Below are 27,313 nucleotides of genomic sequence, written 5' to 3'. Positions count from 1 at the left end.
TTTTGAGGCATTGCTTATTGAGCGAAGGTAAAAGGCGCCAAATAGGAATTTAAAGCAAAGCAAAGGAAAAGTATTTTAAATGCATTTCAGGTATTAAATTATTTATTATAAAAATAAATTTAAAAAATTTACTTAAAAACTATCAAATAAAATAAAACAATCAGACTTAACATTAAAAAATAATAGCTTTTAAAATACAGTTTAGGAAACTTGGTTTTCCATGAGAAAAAAATATGTTTGACAAAAATGGAAATGTTCAAAAGTAAATGTTTAAAACAATTTTGATGGACTCTTTGTTTGCGATGAACAAATTTTTAGTAATAGTTGATTGATCTGATGACAATCTAGAATAATGATGAGAATAAGGTGGTAATGAGAACGATGACAATGGTGTTAACACTGAAGGTAACTTCAACATTATGTAAAGATGAGTAAAAAAGATGGAACCAACAAAATAACTGGTAATGATGATTCTAAAGGTGAAAACGATGGAATGGTCAAAATGGTGACTTTTATACAATGGAAAAAAATGGAACGCTAATGTTTTTAAGCATTTCATTTACTACAACAAGTGCTTCGTTTTCCAGCCGTCTAAGAGTTGGATCAAGTTGTTCCTGATTAGAGTTCAATGCGCGGGTAAGTAACATGGATACAGCTTGCGTTAAGTTACCCAATCCTTTCAAGATTACCCGGATCCGGCCAAGTCTCCAAATCCTAACTCTGTCAACTCTCTGCTGTACTTCTTCCTCTGAATCATCATCAGGTGTGGTCTGTGTAAATTGTACTTGTGCTTTGGTTCCTTGTAAATTGGCCTCCAGTTCACCATCAAACAACAAATTCCAATCAAATATAGCCCTATATTTATATTTAACACGTAAATCATTGAAACCAACGGTAAGTCCTAATGAAATTGACTCATTGGTACAGAAAACCCATGCTGACTTTTTTCTTGTTAATGAATAGGCTCTGGAAGCACCTCCTTTGTATAAAAACAATTTTAAATTGTATTCTGGAAGCTCAACCGTTGCATTGGGCAAACCAATGGGTTCCATGGCACGAACAATTCGGGATGCAAATCTAAATAAACTGTCTACATATTCATCCAGTTCATCACCTGGTTCACAAGGAACTTGTCTTTTACCTCGACTTAAGCTACCCTCGGAAGGTTTAGTTATAGCGTCTTTCCAGTGAGCTGCTATCCTCAACATATCACTTAACGTAGCTGGCTCTTCGTCTATAAATTGTGATAAAAGTAGATTTAACCTTTCATCTACCTCACTCTGAATTTTATTGGACAACATGACTGTTATGGTTTCAATTGTATTGGCATAAGCTATCGGGTTGGCTCCGATATAATAGGAGGAACTGGTAAACTCTTTGGTTACATTGTCGAAATAGGATTTAACAGAGATTCGGCCAACAGTCAATTCATCCCTGGTAATGTTGAAAGATAAGACTCTAGAGAACCAAGTGGTGTACCAATGATTCAGATGTAGATGAAGTTTACCATAATCATCGACTAAATTATCACCCAGGCGGTGCTTGATGCTGTATTCACTGGTTACTGATAAACTTGGAACTGCAAAGAGTACGGAAAGTTCCTTGGTGTTATCATTGAATGCTGTATCCTTCAAAGATAATCCAGATAGTCCATGGACTTTGACATTGTGAAGAGATGCGTTGAGATAGCCTTTATGGTCATCAAAGACAAACCATAGAGATGAAAGGTCAAGTGGATCTGATGGTGGTAAATCGCCTTTACCAGTTTTTAATAATTTACCGGGTGAACCAATTTTCTGCTTCAAATGTAACCTCAAATTGGACCATTCGTTGGCTTCTTTGGCATTCTTCAGAACAGCTGCGTTATTTGGACCTATTACAATTGAAAACAAAACATAAAAAGACTTCAATTAGTTATTCCGTCAGTTTGAACCAATAATAATTATACTCAAACATTTAGTTTATAAGATGGTGTAAAAGGACGACAATTAAATATTTCCTGCTGTATCTGTAAATTGTGAAATTCACGTCTAATTGTCACTATTGAATCTAAGATGGTTCAGCTTATTACCTTCAAATTAAAATAGGAAGCTGAATTGCTATTTAAAACCATAAAGTTGCTCTTTTTTCATTGTCTAGCATGAATATTGGTCAAAGATACAAGTTCAATCAATTGTGGATGCAATCTTAATGGCAATTGTACTCTAAATAATCAAAATTACCTTGATTGTCCTCTTTCAAGGGTTAACAGTGATGTTTAAGTGATAGACGAAACCCATTACCCTACAGTTCATTGAACGGTGCTAATTTAGCCAACAGATTATGTTAATTTCTTGCAATTTAAATTTAACAATAGATTTAAACAGAAGAACTCAAAAACGTTATTATTACCATTTTATTGTTAAATGTTCAATTTACAGGAAGACCACTCAAAGTGTCAAATTAATTGCTACTTAAATGATCATTAAACTGATCAGAAAAAATATAAGCCAATAAATAAAGATTATAAATTAAATATGAAATGACCAATCACTAATAGCATAAAAAATTAATTGGTAAAATCAATGATTTGTCTTGAAACAAATAATTTTCACCACAATTTTTCGGCTCCAATTGCTAAAAGCTTCAAATAGATTTCAACTGTTAATTATCAATAAATCATAATCTGATCAAATCATCAAGATACATCTGATCTTTGATCATTTGAAACACTATTAAAATAATCTTAATAAGTTAAAATTAAAATCTAATGACTGTGCTATTGTCCAATCAACAAATATTGCAGCCAATAAATTAGAGTGGAAACAGAGTTGAAAATCAAATATTTTTAACTTTAAAACTAATTACTGGTCAATTAAATTAGTTGAAATCAGTAAATCGTCTAACAAACATTCAAGTGTTCAAAATGATTCAATTTAGTCGAATGCTTGAATCTGATAAACTGTTGAATGTCAAAATGGTTTAGATTGTAATAATTTTGCCAACTAAACAATGTTTCAAAGTTGAGTTCATTTTGACTGTTCATAAAAGTTGAAACTTTCAATTGTAACCAGATTAATGATAATCATTGCCAACAATCTGGACAAGTTGACAAGTTATTAAAAGATTAACCAAAAGCCAATATACAAATTGATTGTAAATTTGCGTTAGTTTGTCAAATCAATCAGAATTAGGAATCAAATTTGTTAACTGATTTGTAAAATAATTTCACCTGACATCGTTGCTTGACATTTTAGACAAACAACAATTTACACTTTTAATTGAACCGCACCATTTGAATCGACAATAATTAATAGACTGTTAACAATAGCAATAGTTAATCAAGGTTAAATCAAGAATTAGAGATTAAATTGTTACTTATGATGGACATTATCAGGAAAATTGTATTCCATAATAAACTGAGTGCAAATAAAGATTCAAGTCAACATCCTTTTTCCATATAAACGAAACACTTTGAATATCATTGTACTTATTGTACTGATTACTGGTAACTGGTTAGAATGAAGTAAATAATCAAGAATCTGAATGTGATTATAATTGTTCCTGCAGCTAAGGAAGGAAATGAGATTTGTTAATGAATTTGTTTCTTTTCAAATCATCTTCAAGGAACCTGAAAAGTTGAATATTTGTGAATCTAATTTAAGGTCTTAAAAATCAAATCAGGTCATTAACAGTGAAGGTTATTTAAACTCTTAGCCCGGAGACAATTTAACCAAATTATGAACTTGGTAAATTAACAATCAAGGGAAATATCATGAAGAATTCACGGAAAATGATGATTTTTTGTATAAACGCATTGACACAATTAGTCAATAACATTTTAAACATTTGACTATTTTCCGGATCCAAATAGCAGTTTAAGGTTGAGCTTACAATCAAAACTGGTTACTTTAAACAATCCATTGATTGTGAAACTTCAATTGATTACTTTCAATCTTAATTTGGTTCATTAAACTTTAATGACAATTACATGTTAATTACAATTGACTAAAGTTGAAATTTGAATTCAATACAAATTGAGATTAAAATTTAGAGATTTGGTCAAGCTTATGAATTGCGTTTGAAAAAGCGATACTTCACTTATTGGTTAATGTTATTGGGTAAATCTGGTTATTACCATTAAATTGGCCTTTAAAGTGGCAGTTAATGGTGTTAAGTGTTGAATTGAATAGTTGGTTAGTTTGATTGATGAACATGAAAATGAAAATGGACAAGTAAAGTTATTTAATTTCAATTGTTGAATAATCAAAGCTGGTGACTTCATACAAATCTGTTGTCAAAGGGTTTCCATGAAAGCTGACTGTTAAGACCCTGAATTGAGGCGTACCTTAACCCAGAACCGGATTCAGATGAAAGTAAAAATTGAAAGTAAATTGGAAACACGAAAGTGAGTGAGAACCCAAATTAAACTCTTTCAATAGTTAATAACAATCTTTTTAAACAACAATCACAAATCAATAGCGTAAACGAGCGTCAACTTTTACTGTCACTTCAACACCAAGTTACACCGAGTTACGGTTAAACCTTCAATAATGATTTGCTTTCCTTATTGAACCCTTGATTAGCTTTATGTTTTATACAAGTGTTAATTCAATCTAATATTGTTACTGTTAATTCCTAGTTTTTAATTGTTAACCAATATGGAATCAATTTCAACTGATCATCAAACAATTGCCAAAGCTCCAAGAAAATCACGAGAAAGATCATTTGCTCCAGTTTGCCAGGAGACGATTGAAAATGTACGTAAACGATTCATCGATCAGACAATCCATGAGCCAGACGCGTTCGCCAACGAAGACATTGAAAAGGTTAAAACCGATGACTGGCCAATTTACCGATTCGTATCAATCCATTGTAACAACGAGGAGAAATCACTTCAAGCCTTGATCGAGACTCTACAATGGCGCAAGAAAATGAATTTATGGTCTTTGGACGAGAACCATTTTCCTGATCTCATCTGGCGAGTTGGACCTTTGTTCATTTATGAGCCCGATAACCAGGGCAGGCCAACACTGTACAGTCGATGTAAGTTTGTAATGGGAGTTAAAGACATTTCCAAATGGGAACAATTGTTTACCGCTTATCAAACTTGGAGAGTTGATGAGACTGCCAATGGAAATGGTTGGACTTTGATTCTTGACTTTGCCGAGACGGGCATACGAAATGCAGACTTTGATTTGCTTAAATTTTTCCTCAACCTGTTGATGAACCATTTTCCTAGAGGCATTGACAATATTCTGGTCATCAATTTACCCTTTATACTGAGAATGTTTTGGAGTCTGGTCAAGACTTGGATTCCTTCTGATCGAGTTGACTTAATTCAATTTGTCGACTCTAAATCAATCCTAAACTACATTTCATCTGATCGTTTGCCCGACTTTCTCGGTGGCACTTGTACTCGTCCATACAAAGGTTATCAAGTGTGTCCCAAAGGCTGTCCAGATGTGTTTGAATACGGGATCAGGGAATCGGGAATGCCAATGAAACGTCTCAAAGAGATTTACAAAATATATGAACCATTATTGAATGATATCTGATTACCTTCTAAGGGTTTCATGAAGCCAAATAGGTGATCACAGTTCAGGAAAATACGATAAAAGATCCAATGATTCCTGTGATCCTCTCATTCGACTCATTTATCTCAATCTCTTCAATTACTTTTAAAACAACCTCCAAATTCAATCACTTGTAAACATTTACTCAATCATAAGGCAATTAAATATTTTATGTTTCATTTACGTTATGCAAACTTAATTTTGTTGCTTAAAACACTCAAAATTTGGGTTATTTGCTTTTATTTTGATTCAATGATTTTTTTCGTAGTTTTTAATATTCCTGTGTTTCCTTGTTCACAATGATAAACATTTAGTGAATCTTGAATCCATTTTAAAATTACTGATTGATGGACCAGTATTTTAGCTGGTTAAAGTTGGAGTTATTTAAAAATGTAAATAACATTCATAAATAGATAATAACATTTATTGAAATTGTATTTTCAGCAATTGACAACAACTGATTGCTGGTTAACTCTATTATATTTTCCCTTTCAATCAACGTCTTTATTGTAATAACAGTATGATTAAAGCAAAAAATGGTCGATTGAAGGTCTTTATTGTTAAACTTTGATAACAATACAATTTTAAATCCATACTTCTCTACGCTCAGGTTAATATTGTTGGTTTTAGATTTAAATTTTTAGACAACCTTTTGAACAATTAAAAAAATTATGAGACCTCATGAAGACTGGCACTGTTTTAAACACTTGAAAGAGTTGAAACTTTTCTCGAAATCCAGATTACTGAGGAATTCACGATTGATTCATTGTTGGATTTTTGCGTTTTACTCTGACATCGATTACTTGTTGTAAGGGCAGCTTATCGAGTTATCATTTTGTAAAAGAAACAACTTGAGTTTGAATTATTCATTGAACAAGTTTACTTTTCGAGTTAATCGTTTTTTAATCATGAAATATTCGTTGAAATATAAAATGTTCATATTTCTTTAATGTTAATGTAACTATTTAAACATTACTAACATGACACTGAGATTGATTCCTGTATCAATAACATTTGAATGATTTTTTTGTCTCATTTAACTTTTATATTTTCATCTTGTGAGTTTCACTCGTTTTTCATGAAAATGCCTTCCATCAACATGCAGCAATGTTTTGTGCGAAATGAACAGTTGAAACATTATCCAAAGGTATCTATTGACTCGATTCCTTCCAAATTTCAGTTGATCATTTCGTCAACGAGTAATATCTACGGAAAGTGTCTGTCTGTATTTATCATGTTTTTATTGAACTTGGTGCATTGCCATGCCTTACTGTACATTTCTTTGGATTCAATTTTTTCAATTGAAATCGGAAAACTCGTTTCTCTTTTGCTCAGAAATTGGATGTTCATTATATTTTATTTAAATTATAATCACAACCTTTGCAAACAAATCGATGATCATTGGAATGGCTTACAAATCGATTACGATTGTGAGACGAGAAAATATTTCTCGACTCAGAAAGCCATTTACCGATGGTTAACATACATCTTGTACATATTGCCGTACATGATGAGATATTGTTATTCATTTTATATGGATAATGATGATAACAAAAGCAATCTTTCAAGTGCAGTTGATTTCAAACAAAATATCATATTATACTTTTTATTGACAATTTGTGCTCCAATAACTTTTTTTGTTCATTTCTGTCGCAGTTGTATTTTATCGGATTTAGCGATGTTAGCACAAACAGCAGTTCAATTTAATCTGATTACACTGAAGAAACTGTTGAAGGAATCGCGAAAAGATGAAAAATCACTGAATATCAATGCCATTAAAAACATTCGACATAGATATCTCTTAAGTTGCCGTTTAGTGGACAAACTCAATGAAATCATGAGTCCCAGTTCTTTCTTGCTGTTTATTTATTTTTTAGCAAATGCTTGTCATTTATCCTATTCTTTACTTTACACTGAACAAAATCAATCGGATAAATGGTATAATATCATTCTGACAAGCTCTTTATTAATAACTAATTTGGTCTATACACATGCAATGATTAAAATTCATGAAAAATCCAAAGAATCGCTAGCCATTGTGTATAGATTATCGCTGAAAACAAACTCGATGCGTCTTCTCAATGAGGTTGGTGTTTTCCATGATTTTATTCAATTCTGTTTGGAGTTAATCACAAATCATTTCTGTTTCATTACCAGATTTCGTTGTTCCTTAAACACAAAGAAATTGGATTTTCATTCGGAGGAATATTCATGTTAACTACTTCGTCCCTATCCACATTGTACAGTATTTTCATCACTATTATCTTAGCTCTTCCATCATTTGTTAGTTAAAATGACATTTTATTGCTAATAAACTTATAACAAACATCAAAAAAATTATCAAAATAAAATAAAGTTCCAGATTGATTCCTTATTCTCGTCGTGTATGGTTGTAAAACACTCAGAGCCAGTCATGAATCAAACAAATAAATGAATGTGGTAAAGAGTAATTAATATTTGAACTATGTAGCGCCAAGGTTTCTCAATTTTAAACTTCGATACTTCACTAACCTAGGTTCATATACATGTTGTTGTATATTTAGAGTTGAATTAAAGTTGGTAAAAGTGGAAAATTTCATCTTTTTTGTACAGTTGGAGCACCAACTCTTTGCTCAAACGACAAATTTTTACATAAAATCCTGGTCCAACAATGCACGATTAACCTAAAAGCAATAAGTTTTGCCACTTCACTCAATTTTATTGAATAAATCCATTCCTCCAGCCTCTATTTTCATTAATCTCTCAGAGAAATGGAATCTAAAGTTTGGACAATTAGAAAGCTTTAAGAAAAAATTCAAGACTTGAGAGATTGAACTGAACAAGTAAAAAATTTAGAAATTTGAGATTACTGAAGAGTTTACGTTGATAGTGATTTACTGTTCGAGTATCGTGTCTCTGATATCGATTAATTGTTGCCGGGAAGCTGAACAACTTAAGGTTTATTTATTCAACGGACGAGTTCATTACTTGAGTTAATCGTTTTTTAATCGATACAATATATGCAATAAGCAATAAATAAATTATAATATAAAATATTCATTTTTCACTAATTTTACTGTAACGATCAAAACAATAACAACATGAAACTACAGCCTATTGTACACCGAGACTGATTCCTTGTATCAAAAATATTGGCATGACTTTACTGCACTCATTTAACTTGTGGATTTCACTTGTGTTTCATGAAAATGCCTTCCATCAACATGCAGCAGTGTTTTGCGCGAAATGAAAAGTTAAAACATTATCCAAACGTATCCATTGACTCGATTCCATCAAAATTTCAATTAATGATTTCATCAACAAGTAATATCTTTGGAAAGTGTCTATTTGTGTTTATCATGCTTATAATGAACTTTGTTCATTGTCGTCATTTACTTCACATTTCTCTTGATTCAGTTTTTACAGTTAAAATCAGAGGTTTAACTCATTTTTTGAAGGATAATTGGTTGCCCATTATATTTTATTTAAGGTACAATCATAATCTTATGAGACAAATTGATGATCATTGGAATCGCCTGCAAATTGACTACGATTATGAAACGAGAAAATATTTTTGGACTCGTAAAGCTTTTAACCGTTGGATACTAAATGTCTTGGTCATACTTTCATTCATTATTAGTTATTGCTATGGCTTTTATAAGATGTATTATTATACTGATGGAGACAAACTTACAAGCGAACTCAATTTCAAACAAAATAGTATTTCTATAACAATAGTCTGGCTCTTTGGTTCGATTCTTTATTTTGTTCATTTTTGTAAGCTTTGTATTTACATCGATTTAGTCATCTTAGCCCAAACAGCAGTTCAATTTAACTTGATTAAATTGAAGAAATTGCTCAACGAATCAACTAAAGACGGAAAATCGTTAAATATTAATGATATTCAGAACATTCGACATAAATATCTCTTAAGTTGCCGTTTAGTTGACAAAATAGATGAAATCATAAGTCTTGATCTGCTTTTTAAATTCACTGATTTCGTAATAAATTCTTTCGATTTATCTTATACCTTACTTTACACGGAACAAAATCGATGGGATAAATGTAATAAAATCATTCACCATACCATTGGATTAATACACTCCATTTCAAAAGTTTGGTCCGCAAATTCATTTTGAATTTTCTTGCTAAAAATTTTTAGTTAATTCAAATATTTTACAAAATAAATAGATTAAATTGAGGCAATTTATATGAGTAATCTTATTTTTTAAAAAATAAATTCTTAACAATTAAAATTGATTTTGAAAATTTTAACATTGGAATGGATTTTTCAAAAGTTTGGTCCATGTTTGATTATCTAATTAATGAGTGCAAGAAATTGGTTGAAATTTTAATGAAATCTTCCTCATTTGTATGCAGTTAACTCATGAAAATTTCAGTCTTTTAGCATAATTCTGAAAAAAGTTATTCAAATTACTGTTTCATAATGGATTTCTATGGAAATTTCAGTTTTTTAATGTTCAATCGCTAATCGCAATCGAATTAGAGGCTTGATTGCGCTCAAACTTATACTTATCATAGCTCAGACTGTTGCCAAAATGCTCGAAAAAAATCTACCATGAAAAATAAATTCTCGATGCAAAAATCAGAAATTTGCTAATCAACACTGTGTCTCCATAGATTATTGCATTGAAAGCGATTCGAAACGATTCACAAGTTATACGTGCATCGAGAATTTATTTTTCATTGTGGATTTTTTTCGAGCATTTTGGCAACAGTCTGAGCTACGATAAGTATAAGTTTGAGCGCAATCAAGTCTCTTATTCGATTGTGATTAGCGATTGAACATTAAAAAACTGAAATTTCTATAGAAATCCATTATGAAACAATAATTTGAATAACTTTTTTCAGAATTATGCTAAAAGACTGAAATTTTCATGAGTTAACTGCATACAAATGAGGAAGATTTCATTAAAATTTCAACCAATTTCTTGCACTCATTAATTAGATAATCAAACATGGACCAAACTTTTGAAAAATCCATTCCAATGTTAAAATTTTCAAAATCAATTTTAATTGTTAAGAATTTATTTTTTAAAAAATAAGATTACTCATATAAATTGCCTCAATTTAATCTATTTGTTCTGTAAAAATATTTGAATTAACTTAAATTTTTAGCAAGAAAATTCAAAATGAATTCGCGGACCAAACTTTTGAAATAGAGTGTATATACAGTGTTTTACACACATGCAACTTTAAAAATTCATGATCAATCTCTTGAATCGCTAGCCATTGTGTATAAGTTATCCCTGAAAACAAACTCGATAAGACTTCTCAATGAGGTTGGTCGTTGCCCTAATAAGTCTTTCTTTTCCAATTTAATCACAAATCCTTTCTGTTTCATTAACAGATTTCGTTATTTTTCAATCACAACGAAATTGGATTTACTTTCGGAGGAATGTTCATGTTAACTACTTCGTCCCTATCAACATTGTTCAGTATGCTGGTCACTATTGTCTTCGCTTCGCCATCATTCGTTAGTTGAAAAACTATGATAATCCATTCTAATGCTAATAACTTTATAACACACACACAGAAAGAAAAATTCTTCAAATGATTCTGAATAAAGTTTGTGCAAAAAATTCATTATTTTACTTCTACCTTTCTCATTACAATAAAACTGAACAACTCGTCGCCCTAAACAGAAAAACCGTGTTTTACACATCGTGTTTCGCATGATGAGGGTTATTTTCATCTGATTGTTCTCTTTGATTGTGATTTATTGTATGATATTGAAGTTTTAACAGTTTATAGAGTTATTCTGACATCGATTGTAGGATGTTTCAAGTCATCGTTTGTTTGCTAAAAGAAGCAACTTTGATTGAATTATTCACCAAACAAGTTCATTACTTGTGCTAATCGTTTTTTAGTTATGATATATTATGCATAAAGTATCAATCGAAATAATAATATCTCATTAATTTTATTGTAATTATCGAAAAATAATAAAAAAGTTAACTTAGTTTGCATAGAACTGGATTAAGACTATACTCTATTCACCACTGAGACTGATTCCTTGTATTCACAAGATTTGAATACCTCATTCAACTTCTGCATTTCACTTCTTTTTCTTGAAAATGGCTTCGATAAACATGCAGCAGTGTTTTGTGCGAAATGAAGAGTTGAAACATTATCCGAAGATATCAATTGACTCGATTTTTTCCAGAATGCAATTGATCATTTCATCAACAAGTAATATCTACGGAAAGTGTCTATTTGTAATTATCATGCTTATATTAAACTTGGTTCATTGTCGCGCTTTACTGTTCATTTCTTTAGATTCAATTTTTTCGATTAAACTCGGAGCTTTTTTCTTTGTTTTGATTGCGAATTGGCTGCCAATTGTATTCCATTCAAGGTATAATCATAAGCTTGTGAAGCAAATTGAAGATCACTGGAATGGATTACAAATCGATTACGATTATGAAACGAGAAAATATTTTTGGACTCGTAAAGCTATTTATCGTTGGTTGGTATATTTCTCGTACATATTTTTATACATTTTCAAATATTCCTATTCGCTCTATACGTTGAGTGATAAAGACACGAGCAAACTTTCAAGCGAAGTCGTTTTGAAACAAAATATTATATTTTACTTTCTATTGTTGATTTGCACTCCAATAACGCTTTTTATTCATTGTTGTCAGAGTTGTATTCACATTGATTTACCGATCTTAGCACAAACAGCAGTTCAATATAACTTGATTAAATTGAAGAAACTGTTGAAAGAATCAGGGAAACATAAATGCTATTCAAAACATTCGATACAGATATCTCTTAAGTTGTCGTTTAGTTGACAAAATCAACGAAATAATGAGTCCTGCTCTATTTTTTATGTTCACTTATTTCTTAGCAAATGCTTGTAATTTATCTTATTCATTAATTTACTATGAACAAAATCAATTGACTAAATGGTATAATATCTTTATGACTAGCTTTATATTAATATCTTTATTGGTATATACACATGCGAACATTAAAATTCATGAAAAATCTCAAGAATCACTGGCCATTGTGTATAAATTATCACTGAAAACTAACTCGATGAGGCTTCTCAATGAGGTTAGTGTTCATCTCTTTCCGTGCAAAGCAATCATAATTTTTGTTTCTCTTTTAGATCTCGTTATTTCTCAATCACAACGAAATTGGATTTACATTTGGCGGAATGTTCATGTTAACGACTTCGTCCCTATCTAAATTGCTCAGTATCTTGACCACTATCATCGTCGCTCTTCCAACATTCGCTAAATAAAACTATGCGCATCCATGCCAATGATAATAACTTCATCATAGCCAGAACAAGTCGTCCAAATCAATTCATCTGCTAGCATGATTTGAGAGCAAAGTTTGTGCAAAGAATCAAACCTCGAACTGTTGTTAAATTCAATTTGTTTTATGATTTGTCAAATACAATAAAATTTACGATTTCTCAATTTTTTAATTGTTACTCCTCTACACTTTGGTAAATGTTGTTTGATTACTTTAGAAATTTTTGGACAACCTTTTGAAAAGGATTCTATTACAAACAATTTTGAGACCTCATGACGGCTGACATTAGATCGGATATTTAAAAGAGCACATTTCTGAGATTCAAATAAAACAAGAATTCTCGTTTAAACAGAGTTTGTTCAAAAGGCCGTGTAGTGATTTTTAATAGTTATTTGCGTTAATTGTGATTTATTGTATGATATTAAAGTTTTACTCTGATATCGATTTCTTATTGACAGCATTTTAAGTTATCATTTTTTTGCTAAAAGAAACGACTTCACTTTGTATTATTCAATGCAAAAGTTTATTTTTGAGCTAATCGTTTTTTCATCATAATTATATTATGAAAAAAGTGTTTATTGAAATATAAAGCATTCATATTTCATTAATTGTAACGATTTGAATAAAAGTAACATGATTAACCCTTCACTGAATCAAAACTAGACTCTATTGTTTTATAAACTGAGGCTGATCTTTTGTATTAATGAGATTTGAATGCCTTTTTTCAACTTATTACACCTGAATTGTGTTACACCTCGTGTTTGATGAAAATGACTTCCATCAACATGCAACAGTGTTTTGTGCGAAATGAACAGTTGAAACATTATCCAAAAGTATCTATCGCCTCGATTCCATCCAGATTGCTATTGATGATTTCATCGACAAGTAATATCTACGGCAAGTGTCTGTTTGGATTGATCATGTTCTTACCGAACTTGTATTATTTTTATTATTTCCTGCATACTTCTTTGGATGCAATTTTTTCAGGTAAACTCAAAAATTTTCTTCGCTTTTTGCATGGAAATTGGATATTCATTGTATATTACTTCAGATATAATCATGAGCTTGTGAAACAAATTAATGATCATTGGAATGCATTACAAATCGACTTCGATTATGAGACGAGAAAATATTTTTGGACTCGAAAAGCTATTTACCGTCGATTAACAAACGCCTTGTACATTTTTTTAATCATTTTTAGATATGGTTATGAGTTTTATATATGGAATGATAGACATGGCATAATGTTTTATTTTTTATTGCTAATTTGGACGCCAATAGGTTTTGTTAAACACTTTTGCGAGAGTTGTATTTTATTGGATTTATTGACCTTAGCAGAAACAGCAGTTAGATTTAATTTGATTCAATTGAAGAAGCTTCTAAAAAAATCGACAAAAGATGGGAAATCGTTGAATACAAATGCAATTGAAAACATTAGACATAAATATCTCTCAAGTTGTCGTTTAGTCGAGAAAATCGATGAAATTATAAGTCCTCATTTGTTACTTATGTTTGTTGATTCTTTAATAAGTGCTTGTGATTTATGTTATAATTTACTTTACACTGAACAAAGTCAAGTGCATAAATGCTATCAAATCATTTTCAATAGCGTAATATTAATAACTATTTTGGTATCCACTGTTTTGGGTATAAAAATTCATGAAAAATCTCAACAATCACTGGCCATTGTGTATAAATTATCCCTAAAAACAAACTCGATGAGGCTTCTCAGTGAGGTTGGTGTTCGCTCTTATTATTTCTATCCAATTCTGCTTCAATTAAATCACAAATCATTTTATGTTTCTCTTTCAGATTTTGTTATTTCTCAATCAAAGCGAAATTGGATTTACTTTAGGAGGAGTGTTCATGTTAACGACTTCGTCCCTTTCGACATTGTTCAGTATCTTGACCACTATCGTCTTCGCTCTTCCAACATTTGCTAAATAAAACTATGGTATCTTCGATATTATACTTTATTATGAACAATGTTGCAGTTCATCACGTTGACGTTGTTACAGACCTGATAGAGCCGCAGAAGCAATAAAAATTGTTTTTGTTTCATTATAACCATTACATGTTTCATTTGTCTTATTTCATTTTTTCTCATTTCAAATCGAATTGACCACTTTTCGGGCATTTAGAAAGCTTTCAGAAAAAATCTGAGACTTGAGAGATGAAATTGGACTGAACCAGTAAAAAAAGTTACTGTTGATTTCACGTTGATAGTTATTTATTGTTCGAGTATTAAGTTTCTGATATAGATTAATTGTTGTCGGGAAGCCTAAAAACTCAAGTTTTATTTATTAAACGAAAAAGTTCATTACTTGAGTTAATCGTTTTTTAATCGAAACAATGTTATGCAAAAAATAATTTAATTAATATTCATTTTCATTAATTTTATCAAAAAACTGCATCAACGATCAATAGTTTTTACACTGAGGCTGATTCCTTGTATCACAAATATTTGCATGACTTTTTTACACTCATTAAACTTTTGCGTTTAACTTGTTTCATGAAAATGCCTTCCATCAACATGCAGCAAATTTTTGTACGAAATGAAGAGTTGAAACATTATCCAAAAGTATCCATTGATTCGATTCCATCAAAATTTCAATTGTATATTTCATCGACAAGTAATATCTACGGAAAGTGTCTCTTTGTATCAGTAATATTGTTAACGAACTTGTATTATTGTCGTGAATTGCTGTACAAGTCTGCGGATATAGCTATTTCAATTGACGCCATTAAGTTCAAAGTTATTAAATTTCTTATGCTTGGAAATTGGATGTCTATTGTATTCTATTTCACGTATAATCATAAGCTTGTGAAACAAATTGAAGATCACTGGGATGGATTGCAAATCGATTACGATTATGAGACGAGAAAATATTTCTGGACTCATAAAGCTATTTATCGTTGGTCCATATACTCCTACTATATACTTTCATTCATTGCTACATGTTGTTATTTAATCGCCTGGTGGAATGACAAAGACAGAAGCAGACTTTCAAGCGATGTCGTTTCAAAACAAAATGTTTTACATTACTTTTTACTTTTTACCTGTTTCCCAATAGCTCTTTTCAACCTTTTCTTACAGAATTGTATTATAGTGGATTTACCGATCTTAGCACAAACAGCAGTTCAATTCAACTTGATTAGATTGAAAAAACTCTTGAGGGAATCGAGAAAAGATGAAAAATCTTTAAATATAAATGCTATTAAAAACATTCGTCATAGATATCTCGCAAGTTGCCGTTTAGTTGACAAAATTAACGACATCATGAGTCCTGCTCTGTTTTTCATTTTCACTAATTTTGTAGTGCACGCTTGTGGGTTATCTTATAATTTACTTTACACTGAACAAAATCAACTGACTAAATGGTATAATGTCATTCAGAATAGCTTTAATTTAATAAACGCTTTGTTATATACACGTTCGACTATTGAAATTCATGAAAAATCACAAGAAACACTAGCCATTGTATATAAATTATCGCTCAAGACAAACTCAATTAGGCTTCTCAATGAGGTTGGTGTTTACATTCATGTTTTTGCTTCCAAGTCTGTTCAAAGTTAATCACAAAGCATTTCTGTTTTTCTTTCAGATTTCGTTATTTCTCAATCACAACGAAATTGGCTTTTCATTTGGAGGAATGTTCATGTTAACCACTTCGTCTCTATCGACATTGTTCAGTGTCTTGATTACTATTATCTTAGCTCTTCCGTCATTCGCTACTTAAATTTGAACCTATGCCCAAAACTTCGAGACAAATCTGATTCATTTTTGTTCGTTTACTCTCGGACATTCAAGTTATCGAAATGAACAAATGAGTTCTGATTAAAGTTTATGCAAAAATTTAATATCTGTGGCTGCACTTGGACCAGCCAGTGCTACGAAAATTGAAAATTGACGTTAATAGTGATTGATTGTTCGTGTATCAAGTTTTTAATATCGATTAATTGTTGCCGGGAAGCTTTTTAAAAGAAAAGAAAACTTCATTTTTATTTACTCAAAGGAAACGTTCATTACTTGAGTTAATCGTTTTTTAATCGAAACAATGTTATCAAAAAATAAATTATATAATATTCATATTTCACTAATTTATAATATCAAAACGATATATTAACGATCGAAACAATGCTAACATGCTCAACTTTATTGTTTTTACACTGACATTGTGAGATTGATTCCTTGTATCACAAATATTTGCATGACTTCTCACACTCATTAAACTCATTAAACTAGCTTGTGTTTTATGAAAATGCCTTCCATCAACATGCAGCAATTTTTTGTGCGAAATGAAGAGTTGAAACATTATCCAAAAGTATCTATCGACTCGATTCCATCCAGGTTTAAATTGATGATTTCATCGACAAGTAATTTCTACGGCAAGTGTCTATTTGTCATTATGATGTTTTCATTAGACATATTTGCTGTTTTAGATTTGCTGTACATTTCTTTCGATTCAATTTATTCAGCGCAACTCCAGAGTTTTCATGCCATTTTGGGACACTTACCCTACCTTATATTTTACTTCAGATATGATCATAAGCTTGTGAAACAAATTGAAGAGCACTGGAATGCATTGCAAATCGACTTCGATTATGAGACGAGAAAATATTTCTGGACTTATAAAGCTTTTTACCGTTGGTTGACATATTTCATGTACATAATTGCAATCATTATTATTTATTTTAATCAATCTTCCATGCAAATGGAAAAGGACAAAATCATTTCAAGTGAAGTTGTCTTCAGAGAAAATATTAAATTTTACTATGCATGTCTAATTATTGGTCCATTAGCGTTTTTGAACTTTTTTTGTAATTGTTGCATTCAAATGGATTTACCGATATTGGCACAAACAGCCGCTCAATTTAATTTGATTAAATTGAAGAAACTGTTGAATGAATCGCTAAAAGCTGAAAAATCGTTAAATATTGATGATATTCAGAACATTCGACATAAATATCTCTTAAGTTGTCGTTTAGTTGACAAAATTAATGAAATTATGAGTCCTTGTTTGGTACTTGCGTTCACTCATTTTGTAGCTAATGGTTGTGCATTAGCTTATACTATGCTTTATACTCAACCGAATCAATTAACTTCATGGAGTCCCGTCATTATTAGTAGCTTTTTCTTCACTACGTCATTGATATTAACGCGGTCAGCCTTAAAAATCAATGAAAAATCTCTTGAATCACTAGCCATTGTGTATAAATTATCTCTCAAGACAAACTCAATTCGTATTCTCAATGAGGTCGGTGTTTGAACTCGGGATTTTCACCAATTTTACAAGTTAATTATTTTTCTGTTTCTGTTTCTCTTTCAGATTTCTTTATTTCTCAATCACAATGAAATTGGATTTACTTTCGGAGGAATGTTCATGTTAACCACTTCGTCCCTATCGACATTGTACAGTGCCTTCATTACTATTGTCTTAGCTATTCCATCATTCTCTAGGTAAAAGCAAGTTATCTAATCTGAATGAATGCAAATGAAACTATTCACATCACTGTAATTTAACGGTAACTTTATAACAAACAGAACAAGTAATCCAAATGATTCAATTCGAATAAAGTTTCTACAAACAATTAATATTCGATAAAATGTTTGATTCTCTTTATTATTCTCATTTAAATTTCAAGATTTCAAGTGTCTGCCTTTTTACGCTTTTACGTTCATATTAGATTTTAGACAAGCTTTTATATTGTTGGTCTAGATTGCAGGATTTTACAAAAAAATCTGATACGCCATGATCTGATAGCTCACATCTTAGCATATCCAGATTTTTTCTCAAAGCACAGATTACTGAGGAAACATTATCCTAGAAAAAATAGTTGGGAAAAAATATAAAATCCGAGTTTCTTAAAGCTGTGTGGTGATGGTGCTTTTATGTTATTTTTAATTTTTACCCTGATATCGATTACTTGTCGTCGGGCAGTTTTTTAAGTCATTATTAATTGGCTAAAAGTTCAGTTTGAATTATTCAACGCACAAGACTAAATTAAGGCCAGGTAAATTGTTTTTTGATTATAATTCGGCAAGGAATATTTGATGATAAATTAATAGAAATATCCATATTTAATTGATTTTGTTGTATTGTAACGATTTAAACATTAATGATTAACATTAAACTGAATTAAAACTAGACTCTATTTTTACTACACTAAGTGAGTTCTTGTATTCATCAGATCGGGATTACATTTAGTTTCATTTAACTTCTATATTTTCATCTGAACTTTACTTCGTTTCATGGAAATGCCTTCCATCAACATGCAGCAATGTTTTGTGCGAAAGGAACAGTTGAAACATTACCCAAAAGTATCCATTGATTCGATTTCATCAAGATTTCAGTTTATCGTTTCGTCTACAAGTAATATCTACGGAAAGTGTCTATTTGTATTGACCATTTTTTCCTCGACCCTGGTCCATTGTCATTATTTACTATATAGTTCTATGGATTTATCTTTGTCAGGTCAACTTTTCAAGACTTTTCTTTATGCTTTGCTTGAGAATGTGATGTTCATTTTATTTTATTTAAGGTATAATCACAAGCTCATGAAACAGATATATGAGCACTGGAATGGACTGCAAATTGACTTCGATTATGAAACAAGAAAATATTTCTGGACTCATAAAGCTATTTATCGTTGGTTAACATATGCATTGCTATCCATTATCTACATAAGTTTTCAGTTTCATTTATGGAATGATAATGACATGATAAAGTACAAGAGCAAACTTGCATTTATAATATTTTGCTTTGTATTGGTTATTTGTGCTCCGATGCATTATTTTCATCATTTTTGCATGACTTGTATTAACATGGATCTACCAATCTTAGCACAAACAGCAGTTCAATTTAACTTGATCAAGTTGAAGAAACTCTTACAAAAATCCGCCAAAGCGAAGAAATCGTTGAATATTAAAGATATTCAAAACATTAGACATAAATATCTCTTAACTTATCATTTAGTTGACGAAATTAACCAAATCATGAGCCCTCTTTTGCTTTGCAGGTTTGGTTTTTTTCTGTTGATTGCTTATCATTCATCTTACAATTCTTTTTATGCTGACCAAGATCAATTGAGTAAAGGATTGTTATTCATTGCGTCCAGCTTAATATTAATAGCTGTATTGTTATACACACATTCGTCGATCAAAATCCATGAGAAATCTCTCGAAACACTAGCCATTGTGTATAAATTATCTCTAAAAACAGACTCGATGCGGATTCTCAATGAGGTTGGTGTTTGTTGCACTTATTATTTTCATCCAATTCTGTTGATTAATAATCCTTTGTTCTCTTTCAGATTTCATTATTTCTCAATCACAGCGAGATTGGATTTTCATTCGGAGGAATGTTCATGTTAACGACTTCGTCCCTATCGACATTGTTCAGTATCTTGATTACTATCATTTTTGCTCTTCCATCATTCGCTACATGAAATTATTCATACTCATACCCAATCCTAATAACTTATAACAATCAGAACATACTATTCAAATTATCGAAAAAGTTTGTGAAAAAGTTAACATTGATTTTTTGGTTTTTAAGTTTTACTCTGATATCGATCACTTATTGTCGAGAAGCTTTTTGAGCATTTATTAAAAGAAAATTCAGTTTTAATTATTCAATGCACAAGTTTATGGTCTAGTTAATTGTTTTTTGATTATAATCATGCAAAGAGTATTTGATGAAATATTCATATTTATTTAATTTCATTGTAACAATTACAACATTAGTAAAATGATTAACACTGAACTGAATCAAGGCTCTATTTTTACTAAACTGAGGCTGATTCCTTGTAACAATGAGATTTGAATAGCTCATTTAACTCTTGTATTTTCATCTGAATTTCACTTTTGTTTCATGAAAATGCCTTCAATCTCCATGCAGCAGTTTTTTACGCGAAATGAAGAGTTGAAACATTATCCAAAAGTATCCATTGACTCGATTCAATCAAGATATCTATTGATGATTTCATCAACAAGCAACATCTACGGAAAGTGTTTTTTTGTGCTAACCATTATTTCCTCGAACCTGCTGCATTGTCGTTATTTATTGTATAATTTTATGGACCCATCTTTGTCTATTCAATTCAAGACTTTTCTTTATGTTTTTCTTGAGATTGCAATGTTCAGCTCATTTTATTTCAATTATAATCATAACCTTTTGAAGCAAATTGAAGAGCACTGGAATGGATTGCAAATTGATTACAATTATGAGACGAGAAAATATTTCTGGACTCATAAAGCTATTTATCGTTGGTTAACCTATGCCATGTTATTCATTCTCAATATAAGTTATCAGTTTCATTTGTGGAATGATAATTACATGATAAAGTCCAAAGGCAAACTTGCAAGTGTTATATTTTATTTGGTGTTCATTATTTGTGGTCCGATACATTATTTTAATCATTTTTGCAAGACTTGTATCAACATGGATTTACCAATCTTAGCACAAACAGCAGTTCAATTTAATCTAATAAAATTGAAGAAACTGTTGGACGAATCAGCAAAAGATGAAAATTCATTGGATATTAATGATATTCAGAACATTCGATATAAATATCTCTTAAGTTGTCGTTTAGTTGACAAAATCAACGAAATCATGAGTCCTCTTTTGCTTTGCAGGTTTACATATTTTTTATTAAATGCTTGGAGTTTATCTTATAGTTTACTTTACGCCAAACAAGATCAATCGTATCAATGGTTGTCAGTCATTCAGTCTGGCTTAATATTAACAGCTATTTTGTTATATACACATTCGTCTATTAAAATTCATGAAAAATCTCTTGAATTACTAGCCACTGTGTACAAGTTATCCCTGAAAACAAACTCCATGACACTTCTTAATGAGGTTGGTGTTTTCATTCATGATTTTTATCCAATTCTGTTTCAAGTTAATCAAAATCACTTTCTGTTTCTCTTTCAGATTTCTTTATTTCTCAAACATGAAGAAATCGGATTTACATTCGGAGGAATATTCATGTTAACAACTTCATCCCTTTCGACTCTGTTCAGTATCTTGATCACTGTTATCATCGCTCTTCCATCATTCTCTAGGTAAAAGCAAGTTATCTAATCTGAATGAATTTTGTGGAAACAATTGATATTTAAATGTAGTTGAATTTTATTTCTTAATGACAATAAAATTGAATTCTTGTAGACATTTCATAGTGACGAATGGGATAATTTGATCTCTATCGATGTCTCGACTAATCCCTTCATTCGCTATTCAATATTATAGATGTTCTGTCATTGTAGAGATTCAAAACTAAATTAACCAACAATTCAAATCCAGTTTGCATTTGCATAAGTTTAAAGTTGGCAGAGTCATCTAGTGAAGGATTATGCTACTAAAAGTTGTCTTTATTTGAAAGCAATTTTTCATATTTTTGACTCAATTTGATTTTTAAATTGTTCAAATTGGACAAATAATTGCTGTGAAATCTTTCTGTTTATAGCTTAACAATTGACTATTTGAATGATTGGTTTAAATCACAATTAACCTGATTTTGAGAAAAGGTTGAAATGGTTAAATGTCAATGTTATTATAAAATCGGGACAATTTAGTGAATCTTTTCACAAACCAAACACTTTTTCACTGCAATCAATAAGCAATTTAATGATCAAGTCTAGTCAATTTGACCAGTCACAATCCAATTTAATTGACGAAAAACAGTCCAAATGCAATGCAATAACATTTTTGATTACATTAATGATGGTAATGATTTAATTTGAACAACAAATGACCGTAAGCACTTCCGATTACTTTCACTTGTTGTTGACCCTGTTTAAAAGATGATCATTCATAATCAAATAACACAATCCCTTCAGGGTGATTGACATTAATCAACCGTTTAAACGATAAAAACAATTGTTGATTAAGAGGGAAAGTTGATAAAGAAAAAGAAGAAGAAATCAGACAAATTAACTGTCCATTCAAGATGGACTTGTTAATTTGTGTAATGAGTAGCAATTGAGATGAGATATCAAGAATATTAAACCTGACAAGTGAAAGATTTCAATATTTTTCCGGGTAAACGTTAACAATTATCCAAAAATCATCATTATCAACTGATTAACAAATGAACACGCAAAAATATAAATAAATTGTTCACGGTCCAGTCTACTTTTTACACTCAACACTTGTCTAACAAATGCTGGCAATTCAATGGGATAATAATGGCAATCAATAAAAAAGATGAATATTTTGCAAAACCTTAATCAACCTTTTCTTAATGAGTACAATACAGTAATCATTATCAATCTTAACTTCCCGATAAATCATGCTGATTAAATGAATTAAAAGTTCCGGTTAATATCTAATTTACTTCCTTTAGCTTTTCTTGTTTCTACCATTTATTGTAAACTTGATCCTTGCCAATCAACATCATCATGTCAACAGCAATTGGAAGCAACAATTGAACAATTGGTAAACAAATCACACTTACCTGAATATATTACATCTTTAATTTTACCTTCAATGTTCACCATTATCAACACGTTTAATCAACAGTAGAAAAGGTGAATCGCAAGGCAACTCTTAAAATAGCAACTGGACATGCTTTAGCCAATAGTCAATTGACAATTTCATGGCGATTGAAGCTACTGATTTTTGTTAAAATTAACCAATTGTACTTCAAACATTTTACACCAAATTGTTAGTCACCTCATTATAAGCTAATCGTAATCGTCAAAATTGTTGTTACCCTAAAAGTAGCTGTTAATACATTTAACTCAATTGACCAATAAGCAAAAGAAGCAACAACAACAACCAGAAAACTGGTAAACCCAAAAAAATTTCATTCTAAACCCAAATAGAGAATTGTAATTTTGATCAAATTATCACCCAATTTTAACCTTTTTTATTGTTTCAATTGTACAATATTTTTATCCATATACACAAGAATACATTAATCACAAGTTAATTGACAAGATAATGATGTTGATGATTAACGGCTTCAAACTGGATTCACTATTAGACTTAAACAGTGTCACGGTATCAAGACAATCCTTTTTTAACGGTTACATTATACTGATGAGTTGACTGTTTCCAAACTGGTCAAATCAAAGTGACCATTTAAATTGCGATTAAAACCTTTTCATCCTCTTTTGACAAGGTATTTGCCAAAATTGGGATAATCATCATCATTATCACCATTATAAGCATCAGCTAATTTGAAAGTGAAAATTTGACAGACACAATGAAACCTAAATAAGTAGCAAGTTTAACACCTTGAAAAATCATCCTTTTTAGTCAATCTTTTCACATTACAATTGTTACACTTTGAATCAGCTGACAAACTTGACCATTTGATCAAAGCTAATTTCATCAGTTACATGAGATCACCACTGAGTGCAACATGGTATCATAATTACAATAATTTAATAGCGTATCTAATAAGTCCTTTATTTTTGCTGCAACAAACTGTTTTAAATATGACAAAAAGAGATATTTTTAAAGATTTTTTAATCTTGATTATTATGATTGCTGTCTTTTATTTTATTATACATTTTTTGGCTCTTTTTATACGCAATTTTAGGGTCAAACCACAGGGTTAAATGGTTAATAATCAACTAAATAGGGAAGCTTTTTTCATTCACAGGCCATATCATTAATGCGTTTGGTATGGTTTATTGATTTGCCTTGCTTTTTATCCAAGTCAACATTTAGCTGATTGTAAATGTTGATTTGCGTGGTTTAACCGCTGTTAGTCAGCCTTAAACTTCACTTTGATGGTAAAATAATCATCAAAAATGATCATCATAATAAGGTTTCAACAGTTTCAAGATTGGAACATGAAAAAATGTATTTTTATCAACTTTCAATTTTTCCATTGAAAAGTCAAAAAGGTTTAAAGCTATTCATTTGATGAGTGATACAGAGAGATGTTTATTGATTATAACAATAGGGTCAATAATTATTGATGTTATATTGGTTAAATTACTGATCCTGAATTGTTAAAATTTGGAGAAAAAAGGGAAAAATCGAAAATAACATTTCTAATGTTAGATTGGTGAACAATTTGATAATTGATCATAAAAGGTTAACATCATTCAATTGTATTTTCATGTATTTTTATACTATTGCAAGTTATCAGACTCACGTAATTTACAATCAAAGTAATACATCTTTTAGTATATTATTAACCATTGATAGACATAGAGACTATTAATTGTTGGCAAACTGGTTTCTTAAATATTCAATATTTCGAGCTGAAAATTTCAATTCTGATGAATTGTTTATGTAAAGTTGAATTCACCAAAATGAGAAGGAAATTTACATAGAAATGTGAGTTTTCCCTTTTTTGGGTTTCATTGCAACTTCAACCATTAAGATTGTTTGTGAAGGAAATTTTGGGTTGAAAACCCAAAACCAGATTCAATGGTAGGAGTAAATATTTGAATACATTGGATTTGAATGATTTGGTTAACAAAATGTTTATTGTGAATGGGCAACGACGAAGGGCAAAGTTAATGGTAATATTTCGCAGTAAAGTACGCACCTTCAAATGAGCGTGTTTATCAATAATCATTGAAGAGAAACGAAAATTTTAAACTCACTTTCTCGCCGTCATTATTATCATCATGTCTTCCTGACATACTGTTGATAAAGCTGTATATTGACAACAAATTTCAAAAGTCTGAAAGAGAAACCATTTTTAGCCATTTTTAGGGCTATCAAAGTTGATCACAATCAAATAATCAAATTGTCATCGATTTAATAAAAGTATGTTTGGTACACAAGAAAACATTTAACCCTTGAATGTGATCAAAAGTGATCGGAGGTTAGCTATTTACAAAACAATTTGATGGTGCTTCACGTTTTGGTCATTAGACTGACATTGACACTGGATGTTGTTTTGTAAAATCAATTGTTGAACTGGTTAATAGATCAATTTGGACAATCAATTTTGATAGATTTGATCAATTGAATCACTAAACTTGCTGGACATTTATTGGGTAAAATGGGTTCAAATGAATTGGAAATCAATTGCTTCTGGTTTAATTTGAATGGTTATTGTTTGAATTTTTCAACGATTTCATTAGCATCCATTTTGGTTAAATTAATTCATGATTTATGCCTATTTAGGCCTTTATTAGGCCTTTATTTTATTGTTTTGTGGGTAATCCAGATAGGTAATAATATATGAGATGTTCAATTGGGAATCTTAAATGATGACCATTGTATTATGATTAGCCAATGATTGACACTTTTATCTACAGTTGAACATCTTTTTTGTCTTATTAATGCGAAAGCTGTCAATGAAAAATTGAAAATTGAATTGGATTAAAGATGTATTTTTATAACTCTTCCACTTTCTTCATGTTATTGGATTAAAAGCAATGAATCAATTGTCTACTTGACCGAGTTTTCTGAGTCATCACCATCACACTAACATTTCCTTTTTTACCTTCTTAAGTAGAAGTGATTGTTTGCAAAAGCATAACTTGATTTAGCCAATTCAATCATCTGTTGACGATTATTACATCAAAGTAGCTGATAAATGAATCAAATCTTTAATGAAGGGAGAAATGTTGAATTATTTTGATAAAATAATCTTATAAACTAACGTTGATAATATAATTATTATATAATATAACAAGCATCAAAATAAAAATGAAAAAAATACTCACTTTCTTGGTAAGTTACATAGAAGACAAACAATAAACAACCAAATATGGATAAAACTCGGTTAAACATGATTATGGATTGGATAAATTAGATTAATATCGAAGGTTTTTGATGAAAGAATTAGTCAAATAATTAAAAAATCCGCTGTCAGTTAGAGTTAATGATTGGTTGAAACAAATGTCACACTAGAAGTGGTAAATCTGGTAAGCTGGTGAACAAAAAAGTGAATCACTGGTTAAGTTGATCACAACAGTAAACACTTGTCTCCAAGATGGTGATAATGGTTGAGGATAGACATATTGAGTCACGTAGTTATACACTTATAATGGTGGATGGGTTAATGTCAAGCAATTTGTTGATCATTTGAATCGGTTAGTTACAACATTGACAAAAAAGGTTTGCTTTAGTGGAGATACAAAAATGTTCATGGATACACTGGTTATGGTTAACCATTTCTTGTCAACTGTTTTTACCGTTTCATCAAATGAACTCTCACTAACTTTCTCTTCTTCTTTCCCTTCTATTTAGCTCTTTAGTTTTTCTTTTCCCTCCTTTTAGCTTCTCTTTCTTTTCTTACCTTTTTTCTCTTCACCCTCAACTTTTACATCATCATTACCGTTCACTTTTCTTTTGACTGTTGTTTGTTTCAAATCATAATTTCAAGCTTGACTACGAAAACTCGTTCCTTAATATTTGTGACAACCCTCAATACAAACTCAATCTTTCTCCCTGCTCCTTACTTTCTCTTTTACTCGCCATCATCCAACTTCTCCTCCTTCACACCATCACCACCACCACCGCCATCATCATCATCATCTTTTGTATTTACTCACTTCATTTCAT

General features: G+C 30.7%; 2 protein-coding genes across 2 annotated transcripts; one reads left to right on the top strand and one right to left on the bottom strand.

The window, feature by feature from the left end:
* Positions 1 to 84: 84 nt before the first annotated feature.
* LOC107364540 (uncharacterized) lies at positions 85 to 26,955 on the bottom strand. Its single transcript, XM_015931922.2, has 2 exons — positions 26,473 to 26,955; positions 85 to 1,873 (listed from the first exon to the last, which is right to left on the bottom strand). The coding sequence occupies exons 1-2, from the start codon at positions 26,537 to 26,539 to the stop codon at positions 513 to 515; spliced, it is 1,428 nt and encodes a 475-aa protein (XP_015787408.2). The 5' UTR covers positions 26,540 to 26,955; the 3' UTR covers positions 85 to 512.
* LOC149094871 (motile sperm domain-containing protein 2-like) lies at positions 4,329 to 5,734 on the top strand. The gene has a single exon (XM_089268081.1). The coding sequence runs from the start codon at positions 4,641 to 4,643 to the stop codon at positions 5,535 to 5,537; it is 897 nt and encodes a 298-aa protein (XP_089124207.1). The 5' UTR covers positions 4,329 to 4,640; the 3' UTR covers positions 5,538 to 5,734.
* Positions 26,956 to 27,313: the final 358 nt, after the last annotated feature.

The sequence above is a fragment of the Tetranychus urticae genome, chromosome 1, assembly GCF_039701765.1.
Source record: "Tetranychus urticae isolate SD_2017Ah chromosome 1, NJAU_TeUrti_SD_1.0, whole genome shotgun sequence".
In the NCBI taxonomy this organism is placed as follows: domain Eukaryota; kingdom Metazoa; phylum Arthropoda; class Arachnida; order Trombidiformes; family Tetranychidae; genus Tetranychus; species Tetranychus urticae.
This window is presented reverse-complemented; position numbering and strand designations above follow the sequence as displayed.